The sequence below is a fragment of the Petromyzon marinus genome, chromosome 75 (genome assembly GCF_048934315.1).
Source record: "Petromyzon marinus isolate PM22_M1 ecotype Great Lakes invasive population chromosome 75, UKy_Petmar_22M1.pri1.0, whole genome shotgun sequence".
Classification (NCBI taxonomy): Eukaryota; Metazoa; Chordata; class Hyperoartia; order Petromyzontiformes; family Petromyzontidae; genus Petromyzon; species Petromyzon marinus.
In genome coordinates this window covers 5,073,809-5,091,232 of record NC_133741.1, presented here as the reverse complement: position 1 = coordinate 5,091,232, position 17,424 = coordinate 5,073,809, and the positions used below count along the sequence as shown (strand labels likewise).

Sequence of the window (17,424 nt, the reverse complement as noted above, 5' to 3'; positions counted from 1 at the left end):
TGTTGTTAATGCTGATGATGTTGGTAATTGTATCCTTGATGATGGTGATGATGTTGTTAATGCTGATGATGTTGGTAATTGTATCCATGGTGATGGTGATGATGTTGGTAATTGTATCCATGGTGATGGTGATGATGTTGTTAATGCTGATGATGTTGGTAATTGTATTCATGATCATGTTGATGATGATGGTGTTGATGTTGTTGTTAATGCTGATGATGTTGGTAACTGTATCCATGATGATGGTGATGATGTTGTTAATGCTGATGATGTTGGTAATTGCATTCATGATCATGGTGATGATGATGGTGATGATGTTGTTGTTAATGCTGATGATGTTGGTAATTGTATCCATGATGACGACGATGATGACGATGATGATGACGATGACGACGATGACGACGATGATGATGATGACGATGATGATGATGATGTTGCTACTGCTCATGATGTTACTGATGATGATGATGTTACTGATGATGACGTTGCTACTGCTGCTGATGTTACTGATGACGTTGCTGATGATGACGTTGCTACTGCTGATGTTACTGATGATGATGACGTTGCTGCTGATGATGACGTTGCTACTGCTGATGATGTTACTGATGATGACGTTGCTACTGCTGATGTTACTGATGAAGGATGACGTTGCTGCTGATGATGATGTTGCTACTGCTGATGTTACTGATGATGATGATGTTGCTGATGATGACGTTGCTACTGATGATGATGTTACTGATGATGATGTTACTGATGATGTTACTGATGATGATGTTGCTGATGATGACGTTGCAACTGATGATGATGTTACTGATGATGATGACGACGTTGCTGCTGATGATGACGTTGCTACTGATGATGTTACTGCTGCTGATGATGTTGCTACTGCTGCTGATGATGTTGCTACTGCTGATGCTGATGATGTTAATGATGATGATGACGTTGATGCTTAGTGCATTATAAATCAGCCCCCTTGACCACGCAAACTCAGGCACCCAATAGCGAGGGGGCGTGGGGTGGAGGGGGCGGGGCTAGGGAGCGGAGGGGGCGGGGTTAAGAGTAGACGGGGGGGCGGGGCCAGGGTGTCGAAGGGGTGGGGCGAGGAATGGAGGGGGCCAGGTAATGCTTTAGGGCGGGGCTATGGACAGAGGGGGCGGGGCTATAAGTAGACAGGGCGGGGTTAGGTGTGGGGAGGGGGGAGCAGGGGCGCGCGGGGCTAGAAAGGAGGGGGCGTGGCTAGGTTAGTGGAGGGGGCGGGGCTAGCGGCCCGGTGCCCCTCCCCCTATCTCTTCTGCGTGAACCCGCGGGTGCCGTCTGGCCCGCGAGGTGCCCTCACCACGCCGGTGAGCTGCTGCTGCTGCCCCCTCACCACGCCGGTGAGCTGCTGCTGCTGCTGCTGCTGCCTCCTCACCAGGGCCGCCGCCGCTGCCTCCTCACCGGCGCCGCAGCCGCTCACCAGCGGCTTGGCCGTGGGCCTGCGGTGCACGCACACACAGACACAGACAGACACACACACACATACACGTTCACACACAGACACACACAGACACACACACAGACACACACAGACACACACACACACACAGACACACACACATACACACACACACACAACAACAACAACAACCGCCATTCGCCACTAAGTGGCGGTGACGTCACCACGACGCTTGTGCCAGGCTATGTGCACCCTGAGGCCACGTGAAGTGTCGAACGCCCGCTGGCAGGAGGTCACGGGGCAGACCCAGGTGCCACGGGTCGACTGACTGAGATGACTGGCTGATGCACCACCTGTGCCCCCTACTGTGCCAACCTGCTGTGCTTTAGCCACCCAGCGCTCCGCTCGTTGTTGTGAGCGTCGCTCCTCCGCCCTCCGTTGTTGTTGGAGGGCGACTACCTCCACCTGCCCAGTAGCGTCCTTCACGAGCCTCCTCCACAGAGGCCGATCTTGACACCGCTGGTACCAGTCATCGGCAAGTCCACTCAGCTCCACGTCCTCCTGTACCACATCACTCCATCTCTTCTCTAGCCCATGCCACGCCCGTTTAGCCCCCTCTATCTGGCCGAACAAAAGCTGTTTAGGCATGCGGTGGCTGGGCATGCGGGCTACATGACCCAGCCATTGCAGCCTTGCCTGCCGGAGGAGCTCACCGATGGGACCTTGCCCAGATCTTTCAAGGATTTGTGAGCTCCTCACACAATCCAGTCTGGTTATACCCAGGATGGATCGTAGGCAGGCCAGCCTAAACGTTTCTAACCGGCGAAGATGTTCCATTAAGGGGGTCCACGTTTCGCAAGTGTAGAGAAGGGAGGGAATGACCGTGGCCGAGAAGACCTGAAGCTTAGTGCGGAGCAACAGACGCGTACACACACACGCACACACGTACACACACACGCACACACACACGCACACACACACGTTCACACACACGCACATACACACATGTTCACACACACACACACACGCGCACACACGCACACACACACACACGCTCACACGTTCACACACACACGCGCTCACACACACACGTTCACACACACACGCGCTCACACACACGCACGCACACACACACACGCACACACACGCACACACACACACACGCACACACACACATGTTCACACACACACATGTTCACACATACACGCTCACACATACACGCTCACACATACACGTTCACACAGACACACGCGCACACACGTGCACGCACACACGCTTAAACGTTCACACACATGTGCACACACACACACGTTCACACACACTCGCACACACTCGCACACACACGTTCACACACACGTTCACACACACTCGCCCACCCGCCCACCCACTCGCTCACTCACCCACCCGCCCACCCACTCGCTCACTCACTCACCCGCCCACCGACCCACTCACCCGCCCACCGACCCACTCACCCGCCCACCGACCCACTCACCGACCCACTCACCAGCCCACCGACCCACTCACCCGCCCACCGACCCACTCACCCGCCCACCGACCCACTCACCCGCCCACCGACCCACTCACCCGCCCACCGACCCACTCACCCACCCACCGACCCACTCACCGACCCACTCACCAGCCCACCGACCCACTCACCCGCCCACCGACCCACTCACCCGCCCACCGACCCACTCACCCGCCCACCGACCCACTCACCCGCCCACCGACCCACTCACCCGCCCACCGACCCACTCACCCGCCCATCGACCCACTCACCCGCCCACCGACCCACTCACCCGCCCACCGACCCACTCACCCGCCCACCGACCCACTCACCCGTCCACCGACCCACTCACCCGCCCACCGACCCACTCACCCGTCCACCGACCCACTCACCCGCCCACCGACCCACTCACCCGCCCACCGACCCACTCACCCGCCCACCGACCCACTCACCCGCCCACCGACCCACTCACCCGCCCACCGACCCACTCACCCGCCCACCGACCCACTCACCCGCCCACCGACCCACTCACCCGCCCACCGACCCACTCACCCGCCCACCGACCCACTCACCCGCCCACCGACCCACTCACCCGCCCACCGACCCACTCACCCGCCCACCGACCCACTCACCCGTCCACCGACCCACTCACCCGCCCACCGACCCACTCACCCGCCCACCGACCCACTCACCCGCCCACCGACCCACTCACCCGCCCACCGACCCACTCACCGACCCACTCACCAGCCCACCGACCCACTCACCCGCCCACCGACCCACTCACCCGCCCACCGACCCACTCACCCGCCCACCGACCCACTCACCCGCCCACCGACCCACTCACCCGCCCACCGACCCACTCACCCGCCCACCGACCCACTCACCCGCCCACCGACCCACTCACCCGCCCACCGACCCACTCACCCGCCCACCGACCCACTCACCCGCCCACCGACCCACTCACCCGCCCACCGACCCACTCACCCGCCCACCGACGCACCAGGCCACTTGCGAGCACCCCCACATCTCCCCCCCACCACCCTACCCATCTCCACCCCCCCACATCTTCCCCCCAACCACCACCCTACCCATCTCCACCCCCCCACATCTCCCCCCTGACCTGTGCGTGGGGGGGCAGTCCCCTTGCTCCTCCTCCTCCTGGTCGTCAGGTGGAGGGCTGCTCCCCAGTATCCGCCGGCGAGCCTCCGCATACTCCGCCTCGCGCTGAGCAAGTGGCTTCATCGGAGGAGCGGCTCTGAGGGGGAGGGGGGGGAGGGAGATGAGGAGGGGCGGGGGGTGACGAGGAGAGACACGGGGAGAGAGAGAGAGACGGTGAGACACGGGGAGACAAGGGGAGACACGGGGAGAGAGAGAGACACGGGGAGACACGGGGAGACACGGGGAGACACGGTGAGACACGGGGAGACACGGTGAGACACGGGGAGACAAGGGGAGACACGGGGAGACACGGAGACACGGAGAGACACGGTGAGACACGGGGAGAGAGAGGGAGACACGGTGAGACACGGGGAGAGAGAGGGAGACACGGGGAGAGAGAGGGAGACACGGTGAGACACGGGGAGAGAGAGGGAGACACGGGGAGAGAGAGGGAGACACGGGGAGAGAGAGAGAGACACGGGGAGAGAGAGAGAGAGACGGGGAGAGAGTGGGAGACACGGGGACACGGGGAGACACGGGGAGAGAGAGGGAGACACGGGGAGAGAGAGGGAGACACGGGGAGAGAGAGACACACACAGGGAGAGAGTGGGAGACACGGGGACACGGGGAGACACGGTGAGACACGGGGAGACACGGGGAGACGCGGGGAGACACGGAGAGACACGGGGAGGGGGAGAGAGAGGGAGACACGGTGAGACACGGGGAGAGAGAGGGAGACACGGGGAGAGAGAGGGAGACACGGGGAGAGAGAGAGAGACACGGGGAGAGAGTGGGAGACACGGGGACACGGGGAGACACGGGGAGAGAGAGGGAGACACGGGGAGAGAGAGGGAGACACGGGGAGAGAGAGAGACACACAGGGAGAGAGTGGGAGACACGGGGACACACGGGGAGAGAGAGGGAGACACGGGGAGAGAGAGGGAGACACGGGGAGAGAGAGAGACACACAGGGAGAGAGTGGGAGACACGGGGACACGGGGAGACACGGGGAGAGAGAGGGAGACACGGGGAGAGAGAGGGAGATACGGGGAGAGAGAGAGACACACAGGGAGAGAGTGGGAGACACGGGGACACGGGGAGACACGGGGAGAGAGAGGGAGACACGGGGAGACACGGGGAGACACGGGGAGAGAGAGGGAGACACGGAGAGACACGGGGAGACACGGGGAGAGAGAGGGAGACACGGGGAGACACGGGGAGAGAGAGGGAGACACGGGGAGACACGGGGAGAGAGAGGGAGACACGGGGAGACATGGGGAGAGAGAGGGAGACACGGGGAGACACGAGGAGAGAGAGGGAGACACGGAGACACGGGGAGAGAGAAGGAGACACGGGGAGAGAGAGGGAGACACGGAGAGACACGGGGAGACACGGGGAGAGAGAGGAAGACACGGGGAGACACGGGGAGACACGGGGAGAGAGAGGGAGACACAGGGAGACACGGGGAGACACGGGGAGAGAGAGAGGGAGACACGGGGAGACACGGGGAGAGAGAGGGAGACACAGGGAGACACGGGGAGAGAGAGGGAGACACGGAGAGACACGGGGAGAGAGAGGGAGACACGGGGAGACACGGGGAGAGAGAGGAAGACACGGGGAGACACGGGGAGAGAGAGGGAGACACGGGGAGACACGGGGAGAGAGAGGGAGACACGGAGAGACACGGGAGACACGGGGAGAGAGAGGGAGACACGGGGAGAGAGAGGGAGACACGGGGAGACACGGGGAGAGAGAGGGAGACACGGGGAGACACGGGGAGACACGGGGAGAGAGAGGGAGACACGGGGAGACATGGAGAGAGAGAGGGAGACACGGGGAGACATGGAGAGAGAGAGGGAGACACGGGAGAGACTGGGAGAGAGACACGGGGAGAGAGAGGGAGAGACGAAGAGACACGCGGAGACACGGGGAGACACGGGGAGACACGGGAGACACGGGGGAAGAGACTGGGAGACACGGGGAGACACGGGAGAGAGAGACACGGGGAGACACGGGGAGAGAGAGGGAGACACGGGGAGACACGGGGAGACACGGGGAGAGAGAGGGAGACACGGGGAGACACGGGGAGACACGGGGAGAGAGACACGGGGAGACACAGGGAGACACGGGGAGACACGCGGAGAGAGAGGGAGACACGGGGAGACACGGGGGAGAGAGGGAGACACGGGGAGAGAGAGGGAGACACGGGGAGAGAGAGGGAGACACGGGGAGAGAGAGGGAGACACGGGGAGACACGCGGAGACACGGGGAGAGAGACACGGGGAGACACAGGGAGACATGGGGAGACAGGGGAGACACACGGAGACACGGGGAGAGAGAGGGAGACACGGGGAGACACGGGGAGAGAGAGAGAGACACGGGGAGAGAGAGGGAGAGAGAGACACGGGGAGACACGGGGAGAGAGAGGGAGACACGGGGAGACACGGGGAGACACGGGGAGAGAGAGGGAGACACGGGGAGACACGGGGAGACACGGGGAGAGAGACACGGGGAGACACAGGGAGACACGGGGAGACACGGGGAGACACGCGGAGAGAGAGGGAGACACGGGGAGACACGGGGAGAGAGAGGGAGACACGGGGAGAGAGAGGGAGACACGGGGAGAGAGAGGGAGACACGGGGAGAGAGAGGGAGACACGGGGAGACACGCGGAGACACGGGGAGAGAGACACGGGGAGACACAGGGAGACATGGGGAGACAGGGGGAGACACACGGAGACACGGGGGAGAGAGAGGGAACACGGGGAGACACGGGGAGAGAGAGAGAGACACGGGGAGAGAGAGGGAGACACGGGGAGACACGGGGAGAGAGAGGGAGACACGGGGAGACAGAGACACAGTGAGACACGGGGAGAGAGAGACACGGTGAGACACGGGAGACACGGGGAGAGGCGGGGAGACACGGGGAGACACGGGGAGAGAGAGGGAGACACGGGGAGAGAGAGGGAGACACGGGAGAGAGAGGGAGACACGGGGGAGACACGGGGAGACACGAGGAGAGAGAGGGAGACACGGGGAGACACGGGGAGAGAGAGGTAGACACAGGGAGACACGGGGAGACACGGGGAGACACGGGGAGAGAGAGGGAGACACGGGGAGACACGGGGAGAGAGTGGGAGACACGGGGAGAGAGAGAGGGAGACACGGGGAGACACGGGGAGAGAGAGGGAGACACGGGGAGACACGGGGAGAAAGAGGGAGACACGGGGAGACACGGGGAGAGAGTGGGAGACACGGGGAGAGAGTGGGAGACACGGGGAGACACGGGGAGAGAGACACGGGGAGACATGGGGAGAGAGAGGGAGACACGGGGAGACACGGGGAGACACGGGGAGAGACTGGGAGAGAGACACGGGGAGAGAGACACGGGGAGAGAGACACGGGAGACACGGGGAGAGACGGGGAGACACGGGGAGACACGGGGAGACACGGGGAGAGAGAGGGAGACACGGGAGACACGGGGAGAGAGAGGGAGACACGGGGAGACACGGGGAGACACGGGGAGAGAGAGGGAGACACGGGGAGACACGGGGAGACACGGGGAAGAGACCCACCCCCGCCCCCCCCCCCCGCGCCCCCCCCCCCCCCCCCCCGCCCCCCGAGGGCCCCACCTGGCCGTGGTTCCGGCACCGCCTCCTCCGCCGTGGCCGTCCCCGTCGCTGGGCCGCTTGAGGATGCGAATCTGTGGAGTGAACTTCGTCCTGCCAGAGTCCTCCTCCAGCAGCAGCCTGGCCACCACGGGAGCACCCGGGGCCTGCCTGCTGCTGCGGGGCGGTGGCAGGGTGGGTGGGTGAGTCAGTGGGTGGGTGAGTGAGTGAGTGGGTGAGTGAGTGGGTGAGTGGGTGAGTGGGTGAGTGAGTGGGTGAGTGGGTGGGTGAGTGAGTGGGTGGGTGGGTGAGTGAGTGAGTGGGTGGGTGAGTGAGTGAGTGAGTGGGTGGGTGAGTGAGTGAGGGGGTGGGTGGGTGGGTGGGTGGGTGAGTGAGTGGGTGGGTGAGTGGGTGGGTGAGTGAGTGAGGGGGTGGGTGAGTGAGTGAGTGAGTGCGTGGGTGAGTGGGTGAGTGAGTGAGTGGGTGAGTGGGTGGGTGGGTGGGTGAGTGGGTGAGTGAGTGGGTGGGTGGGTGAGTGGGTGAGTGAGTGAGTGAGTGGGTGAGTGGGTGGGTGAGTGAGTGGGTGGGTGGGTGAGTGGGTGGGTGGGTGGGTGGGTGGGTGAGTGAGTGGGTGGGTGAGTGAGTGGGTGGGTGAGTGAGTGGGTGGGTGGGTGAGTGGGTGAGTGGGTGGGTGGGTGGGTGAGTGGGTGAGTGGGTGGGTGGGTGGGTGAGTGGGTGGGTGGGTGGGTGAGTGGGTGAGTGGGTGGGTGGGTGAGTGAGTGAGTGAGTGGGTGGGTGAGTGAGTGAGTGAGTGGGTGAGTGGGTGGGTGGGTGGGTGAGTGAGTGGTGGGTGGGTGGGTGAGTGAGTGGGTGGGTGGGTGGGTGAGTGGATGGGTGGTGGGTGGATGGGTGGGTGTGTGAGGTGGGTGGGTGAGTGAGTGTGGGTGGGTGAGTGAGTGAGTGGGTGGGTGGGTGGGTGAGTGGGTGAGTGGGTGGGTGGGTGAGTGAGGAGTGAGTGGGTGGGTGAGTGAGTGAGTGTGGGTGAGTGGGTGGGTGGGTGGGTGGTGGTGTGTGGGTGGGTGAGTGAGTGGGTGGGTGGTGAGTGGGTGGAGTGGGTGGTGAGTGGGTGAGTGGGGAGTGAGTGAGAGTGTGAGTGGGTGGGTGGGTGAGTGAGTGGGTGGGTGGGGGTGGGTGGGTGAGTGGGTGGGTGGGTGAGAGTGAGTGGGTGGGTGAGTGGGTGGGTGAGTGGGTGGGTGGGTGGTGGAGGTGGGTGGTGTGTGAGTGAGTGGGTGGGTGAGTGGTGGGGTGGGGTGAGTGAGTGAGTGAGTGGGTGGGTGAGTGGGTAGGGTGGGTGGGTGGGTGAGTGAGTGGGTGGTGGGTGGGTGGGTGGGTGGTGGGTGGGTGGGTGGGTGAGTGGGTGGGTGGGTGGGTGGAGTGGGGTGGGTGGGTGGGTGAGGGGGGTGGGTGGGTGAGGGTGGGTGGGTGGGTGAGTGGGTGGGTGGTGGGTGGGTGAGTGGTGGGTGGGGGGTGGGTGGGTGGGTGAGTGGGTGGGGTGGGGGTGGGTGGGTGGGTGGGTGGTGGTGGGTGGGTGGGTGAGTGAGTGGGGTGTGAGTGGGTGGGTGGTGGTGGGTGGGTGAGTGGGTGAGATGGTGGGTGAGTGAGTGGGTGAGTGAGTGGGTGAGTGGTGAGGGTGGTGGGTGGGTGGGTGGGTGGGTGGGGGGGGGTGAGTGGGTGGGTGGTGAGTGGGTGGGTGGGTGGGTGGGGAGTGAGTGGTGAGTGAGTGGTGGGTGGGTGGGTGGGGGAGGGTGGGAGTGAGTGGAGGTGGGTGGGGAGGTGAGTGAGGGAGGGTGGGTGGGTGGGTGGGTGAGTGGGGGTGTGGTGGGGGTGAGTGAGTGGGTGGGTGGGTGAGTGAGTGGTGAGTGGGGAGTGAGTGAGTGGGTGAGTGAGTGGGGGGTGAGTGGTTGAGTGAGTGTGTGAGTGGCTGAGTGGGTTGGTGAGTGATTGAGTGACTGATTGTGAGTGTGTGTGCGTTAGTCTGTGTGTGTGTGTGTCCGGCAAGGCAACCCCTTTCCTCCTCGCTGTGCCGGACGGGGCAACTCTGTCGTGGACAGTGCCTGTGGGCGGTGGGCCAATTCCGATTGGCCTTTCACCTCATGGAGTCTGTGACCACCACAGGGGCTAAACAGGGGCTCTGGACGGGTGCGAGGGGCTGGTAACCCCTCCACATTAAAAAATTTACCACTAAACCACGACTTAAATATGTAACCGGAGGCCCGGGGGGCCAGGCGTCTATGACGTCTCCTGGCCAAACCCTAATTGGCGGAGCCAGGAGATTGAATCTCTACCCTCGGGGCTCCTCCAGAAACAACGAAAAGCCACTTCGTGTGGCCACGTGGAATGTTCGAACGCTCACTGCGGAGGAGAGGCTGCCACTCCTCTGTCGGGAGCTGGACCGGTACCGCCTGGATCTCTGTGGCATTCAGGAGGTCTGGTGGACCGTCTCTGGCTCCCGCTAACATGAGGGGTGGACAGTCCTCTACTCGGGGCAGGAGACTGCCAAACAACAGGGAGTGGCTCTTCTTCTGAACAAAAGAATGAAGGGGGGCGTGGGAGTGTGGCGGTGAGTTGTGGGAAGATGTCAGCCCCAGGCTACTTTGGGCTCGCCTTCCCATCAACCGGAGGCGAGGAGTGGTGGTCGTGGTTACTTATGCCCCACCGAAGACGAACATCTGTGGAGGGATGCAGGCAAGGCCGATGAGTCAGATGCCTTCTATGACCTCCTGTCACAGGTGCTGGCTAAAGTGGCCCCTCGGGATAGAGTCATCTTGTTGGGTGACATTAATGCCCGAGTTGGTCATGATGCTGGCACCTGGTCTGGAGTGATTGGAGCATGGGCCAGATCAGCTCAATAACAACGGTAGGAGGCTGCTAGATTTTTGTGCAGCCCATGGGCTTGTAATTACCAACACGGCATCGGCGCATCGGCGCATCCACACAACATCATGGATGCATGCCGGGTCCAAGCAAGAACATCTGCTGGACTACGTAGTGACGGACCAGCAGATGCAAGCCCATGTCCTTGACACCAGGACCTACTGTAGAGCTGATCTGCCCTCTGACCATTGACTAGTCATCTGTAAGATGCACCTGCCATTCTTCCACTCCGGTGGTGGGTGTACACCCAGGACCCCATTCCAACCTAAGGTGGCATGGCCTCAGTTAGCTGATGAAAGTTGCAAACGAGAATTTCATCATCGCTTGCGGCTGGGGTTAGCATCGTCCCCCACTCCTCCTGATGTCGAGGGTAAATGGGCGAGGTTTAGGACTGTGACTCATGCAGCTGCAATGGCTGCTTTGGGTACGTGGTCCAGACCTCCCCATAGACTCTGGCTGACAGAGGAGGTGTTCAGGCTGGCTGAGAAAAAGCGACAGGCCCACTCTCATCGGCTACAGCATCCCACAACAGAGAATGAGGAGGCTTACCGCAGCCTTCGCTCGGAGGTTCGGAGAGCCGTGAGGCGCTGCAAGGATGGGTGGTGGTCGCGGGTTGCTGAGAAGATGGAGTCTGCCTCAATGGCCCGCGATCACAAATCCCTATTAAACTCCATAAAAAAGTAACCTGCAGCGCCACACCTATTACCATCATTAGGGGAAAGGACGGTGATCCTATCTCTGACCCCCAGGAACAGGTTTGTAGATTTGCTGAGCATTTCTGTGAGGTCCTGGGGGAGGGGGGATCCCTCAGCCTGAAAAACATCATGGGACAAAGTGGGGATGACCCTGCTGAGGCTGCGGTGCCTCAAATATTGGAGGAAGTCACCCCCTGTGAGTGGCTGGTTGAGGTGCCATCCGTTGTGCAAGTACTGAAGGCGATCCAGAGTCTGAGACCAGGAAAGGCAGCGGGCAGAGATGATCTCCCAAGCGAAATGCTGAGGGTGGCGTTTGTGCACAGACTGCCCTATATGACATCATAACAACAGTCTGGACCACTGGACGGGTTCCGCAGGATTGGAAGGATGCCCTGGTGGTCCCCCTCTTTAAGAAGGGGGACCGCACAGACTGTAACAACTACAGGGGCATCTCACTCCTCAGTGTGCCGGGAAAGGTCCTGGCAAGGATTATTCAACATCGCCTTGCCAGGCACGCTGAGGAAAGGCTTGCGGAGCCCCAATGCGTTTTCAGGAAAGGGCGGTCCTGCACAGATGCCATATTTTCTGTCCATCTGCTACAGCAGAGGTGTAGGGAATTCCAACAAGACCTACATCTCTGCTTCATAGACCTGGTCAAGGCCTATGATACCATCAGTAGGCCTGGGCTCTGGGTTGTTCTTCGTGTTTTCGGAGTACCTGACCCTCTGCTCACGCTCATTAAGGACCTTCATGATGGTGAGCGGGCCCGGGTAAAACTACGTGGCTGGGAGTCTGAGCCATTCCCTGTACACCTTGGGGTGCGACAGGGATGTCCTCTGGCTCCCACATTATTTAACATCTATTTTGACCACGTAGTTCGTGAAGCATTCAATAGCTGTACCGGGGGAATCTCCATTTGGTACAGATATAATGGGAGGCTGATCGATGCCCGGGTGCGGTCAAGGGATGGCTCCCTATTGCTCAACCACGTTATGTATGCCGATGATTTGGTAATAGCTGCTCATTCAGAGGAGGAGTTGGAGACGCTGCTGCTGAGACTGGAGCGTGCCACTAAGAGATGGGGCCTTACCATCAGTCCCACCAAAACTAAGCACCTGCCTGGGTATTTTGTACCATCGGACACTCCACCCCCACAACTCCCAATCGGTGATGGGGCAGTTGTGGAGCGAGTGGAGAGTTTCCCATACCTGGGCAGTGTGCTCATGACCGGCTCCGGTTTAACATCAGAGGACTCACTCCGAATCAGTCGAGCGGCATTATCTTTTTATCGGTTGCATAACGCTGTGTGGAAGCTACCTGGTCTGTCGCTCCACACGAAGCTTCGGGTCTTCTCGGCCACAGTCATTCCCTCCCTTCTCTACGCTTGCGAAACGTGGACCCCCCTAATGGAGCATCTTCGCCGGTTGGAAACATTTAGGCTGACCTGCCTTTGATCCATCCTGGCTTTAACCAGGCTGGATTGTGTCAGCTCACAAATCCTTGAAAGATCTGGACAAAGTCCCATCGGTGAGCTCCTCCGGCAGGCAAGGCTGCGATGGCTGGGTCATGTAGCCCACATGCCCAGCTACCGCATGCCTAAACAGCTTTTTTTCGGCCGGATAGAGGGGGCTAAACTGGCGCGACACGGGCTAGAGAAGAGATGGAGTGATGTGGTACAGGGGGACGTGGAGCTGAGTGGACTTGCCGATGACTGGTACCAGCGGTGTCAAGATCGGCCTCTGTGGAGGAGGCTCGTGAAGGACGCTACTGGGCAGTTGGAGGCAGTCGCCCTCCAACAACAACGTAGGGCGGAGGAGCGACGCTCACAACAACGCGCGGAGCGCCGGGTGGCTAAAGCACAGCAAGTTAGCACAGTAGGGGGCACAGGTGGTGCATCAGCCAGTCATCTCGGTCGTCTCAGTCAGTCGACACGTGGCACCTGGGTCTGCCCCGTGACCTCCTGCCAGCGGGCGTTCGACACTTCACGTGGCCTCAAGGTGCACAAAGCCTGGCACAAGCGTCGTGGTGACGTCACCGCCATTGAGTGGCAAATGGCGGTTGTTGTTGTTATAGTGAGTGTGTGTGTTTGTGAGTGTGTGAGTGTGTGTTTCTCGGGAGCGGTCGAGTAGCAATCAGGACTAGCCCCTACAGCCTGCTAGAGGCTACATGGGGGATCTTTGTCTGTGTGTAGGTGCTGCTACTCGCTACTACTAACAGCACTTGCCCCTACAGCCTGCTAGAGGCTACACGGGGGATCTTTGTCTGTGTGTAGGTGCTGCTACTCGCTACTACTAACAGCACTTGCCCCTACAGCCTGCTAGAGGCTATCTGGGGGAGCTTTGTCTGTGTGTAGGTGATGCTACTACTAACAGCACTTGCCCCTACAGCCTGCTAGAGGCTATCTGGGGGAGCTTTGTCTGTGTGTAGTTGCTGCTACTACTAACAGCACTTGCCCCTACAGCCTGCTAGAGGCTACATGGGGGATCTTTGACTGTGTGTAGGTGCTGCTACTAACAGCACTTGCCCCTACAGCCTGCTAGAGGCTACCTGGGGGATCTTTGTCTGTGTGTAGGTGCTGCTACTCACTACTACTAACAGTACTTGCCCCTACAGCCTGCTAGAGGCTACACGGGGGCTCTTTGTCTGTGTGTAGGTGCTGCTACTAACAACACTTGCCCCTACAGCCTGCTAGAGGCTACCTGGGGGAGCTTTGTCTGTGTGTAGGTGCTGCTACTCACAGCACTTGCCCCTTCCAGCCTGCCAGAGGCTACACGGGGGGTCTTTGTATGTGTATAGGTGCCACTGCTAACAGCACTTGCCCCTACAGCCTGCTAGAGGCTACCTGGGGGAGCTTTGTCTGTGTGTAGGTGATGCTACTACTGACAGCACTTGCCCCTACAGCCTGCTAGAGGCTACACGGGGGATCTTTGTCTGTGTAGGTAGCTATTACTAACAGCACTTGCCCCTACAGCCTGCTAGAGGCTACCTGGAGGATCTTTGTCTGTGTGTAGGTGATGCTACTACTGACAGCACTTGCCCCTACAGCCTGCTAGAGGCTACACGGGGGATCTTTGTCTGTGTGTAGGTGCCACTGCTAACAGCACTTGCCCCTAGAGCCTGCTAGAGGCTACATGGGGGATCTTTGTCTGTGTGTAGGTGCCACTGCTAACAGCACTTGCCCCTACAGCCTGCTAGAGGCTACACGGGGGATCTTTGTCTGTGTGTAGGTGCTGCTACTACTAACAGCACTTGCCCCTACAGCCTGCTAGAGGCTACACGGGGGATCTTTGTCTGTGTGTAGGTGCCACTGCTAACAGCACTTGCCCCTACAGCCTGCTAGAGGCTACACGTGGGATCTTTGTCTGTGTAGGTAGCTACTACTAACAGCACTTGCCCCTACAGCCTGCTAGAGGCTACCTGGAGGAGCTTTGTCTGTGTGTAGGTGATGCTACTACTAACAGCACTTGCCCCTAGAGCCTGCTAGAGGCTATCTGGGGGAGCTTTGTCTGTGTGTAGGTGATGCTACTACTAACAGCACTTGCCCCTACAGCCTGCTAGAGGCTATCTGGGGGAGCTTTGTCTGTGTGTAGTTGCTGCTACTACTAACAGCACTTGCCCCTACAGCCTGCTAGAGGCTACATGGGGGATCTTTGACTGTGTGTAGGTGCTGCTACTAACAGCACTTGCCCCTACAGCCTGCTAGAGGCTACCTGGGGGATCTTTGTCTGTGTGTAGGTGCTGCTACTCACTACTACTAACAGCACTTGCCCCTACAGCCTGCTAGAGGCTACACGGGGGCTCTTTGTCTGTGTGTAGGTGCTGCTACTAACAACACTTGCCCCTACAGCCTGCTAGAGGCTACCTGGGGGAGCTTTGTCTGTGTGTAGGTGCTGCTACTCACAGCACTTGCCCCTTCCAGCCTGCCAGAGGCTACACGGGGGGTCTTTGTATGTGTATAGGTGCCACTGCTAACAGCACTTGCCCCTACAGCCTGCTAGAGGCTACCTGGGGGAGCTTTGTCTGTGTGTAGGTGATGCTACTACTGACAGCACTTGCCCCTACAGCCTGCTAGAGGCTACACGGGGGATCTTTGTCTGTGTAGGTAGCTATTACTAACAGCACTTGCCCCTACAGCCTGCTAGAGGCTACCTGGAGGATCTTTGTCTGTGTGTAGGTGATGCTACTACTGACAGCACTTGCCCCTACAGCCTGCTAGAGGCTACACGGGGGATCTTTGTCTGTGTGTAGGTGCCACTGCTAACAGCACTTGCCCCTAGAGCCTGCTAGAGGCTACATGGGGGATCTTTGTCTGTGTGTAGGTGCCACTGCTAACAGCACTTGCCCCTACAGCCTGCTAGAGGCTACACGGGGGATCTTTGTCTGTGTGTAGGTGCTGCTACTACTAACAGCACTTGCCCCTACAGCCTGCTAGAGGCTACACGGGGGATCTTTGTCTGTGTGTAGGTGCCACTGCTAACAGCACTTGCCCCTACAGCCTGCTAGAGGCTACACGTGGGATCTTTGTCTGTGTAGGTAGCTACTACTAACAGCACTTGCCCCTACAGCCTGCTAGAGGCTACCTGGAGGAGCTTTGTCTGTGTGTAGGTGATGCTACTACTAACAGCACTTGCCCCTAGAGCCTGCTAGAGGCTACAAGGGGGGCCTTTGTCTGTGTGTAGGTGCTGCTACTCGCTACTACTGACAGCACTTGCCCCTACAGCCTGCTAGAGGCTACCTGGGGGACCTTTGTCTGTGTAGGTAGCTACTACTAACAGCACTTGCCCCTACAGCCTGCTAGAGGCTACCTGGGGGACCTTTGTCTGTGTATAGGTGCTGCTACTACTAACAGCACTTGCCCCTACAGCCTGCTAGAGGCTACACGGAGGATCTTTGTCTGTGTGTAGGTGCCACTGCTAACAGCACTTGCCCCTACAGCCTGCTAGAGGCTACACGGGGGAGCTTTGTCTGTGTGTAGGTGCTACTAACAGCACTTGCCCCTACAGCCTGCTAGAGGCTACCTGGAGGATCTTTGTCTGTGTGTAGGTGATGCTACTACTGACAGCACTTGCCCTTACAGCCTGCTAGAGGCTACCTGGAGGATCTTTGTCTGTGTGTAGGTGATGCTACTACTGACAGCACTTGCCCCTACAGCCTGCTAGAGGCTACACGGGGGACCTTTGTCTGTGTGTAGGTGCTGCTACTAACAGCACTTGCCCCTACAGCCTGCTAGAGGCTACATGGGGGAGCTTTGTCTGTGTGTAGGTGATGCTACTGACAGCACTTGCCCCTACAGCCTGCCAGAGGCTACCTGGGGGACCTTTGTCTGTGTGAGTGGTGGAGTCTCACCTCTCCCGCTTTGTGTAAATCTTCAGCGTCGCGTCCAGTTGACGATCGAGCTCCTGGGGACGCAGAAAACGCAGGTGACACCATCACTACCTCCACTACCACTATTACCACCACTACCACCATCACCATCATCACTACCACCATCATCACCACCACCACTACCACCATCACCACCACCACCACTACCACCACCACCATCACCACCACTACCACCACCACCACCATCACCACCACCGTCTCCACCACCACCACCACTGTCTCCACCACCACCACCACCATCATCACCACCACTACCACCACCACCATCACCCACCACTACCACCACCACCTCCACCATCACCATCAACACCACCGTCTCCAACCACCACCACCACTGTCTCCACCACCACTACTACCACCACCACCATCACCACCACTACCACCACCACCACCACCGTCTCCACCACCACCACTACCACCACTTCCATCACAACCATCTCCACCACCACCGTCTCCACCACCACCACCACCGTCTCTACCACCTCGACCACCACCACCACCACCACCACCGTCTCCACCACCACCACCACCACCTCCACTACCACCACCACCATCACCTCCACTACCACCACCACCATCACCACCACCACCATCACCACCATCACCACCACCATCACCACCATCACCACCACCATCACCACCATCTCCACCACCATCTCCACCACCATCACCATCTCCACCACCATCACCATCTCCACCACCAC

The 17,424-nt window shown here is 59.7% G+C and overlaps 1 protein-coding gene across 1 annotated transcript; it reads right to left on the bottom strand.

The window, feature by feature from the left end:
• Positions 1–679: 679 nt before the first annotated feature.
• SZRD1 (SUZ RNA binding domain containing 1) lies at positions 680–16,742 on the bottom strand. The gene is made up of 4 exons (XM_076056325.1): positions 16,682–16,742; positions 7,731–7,883; positions 4,061–4,195; positions 680–1,475 (listed from the first exon to the last, which is right to left on the bottom strand). Exons 3-4 carry the CDS (start codon positions 4,180–4,182, stop codon positions 1,283–1,285), a joined length of 315 nt encoding a protein of 104 aa, XP_075912440.1. The 5' UTR covers positions 4,183–4,195; positions 7,731–7,883; positions 16,682–16,742; the 3' UTR covers positions 680–1,282.
• Between the last annotated feature and the right edge of the window lie 682 nt (positions 16,743–17,424).

Excerpts from the sequence above, each read along its gene's own strand:
- SZRD1 (XM_076056325.1), bottom strand. The coding sequence starts at position 4,182 with ATGAAGCCACTTGCTCAGCGCGAGGCGGAGTATGCGGAGGCTCGCCGG. Across the intron at positions 1,476-4,060 it reads GACTGCCCCCCCACGCACAG|GCCCACGGCCAAGCCGCTGG; the intron begins GTCAGGGGGGAG and ends CGTGCACCGCAG.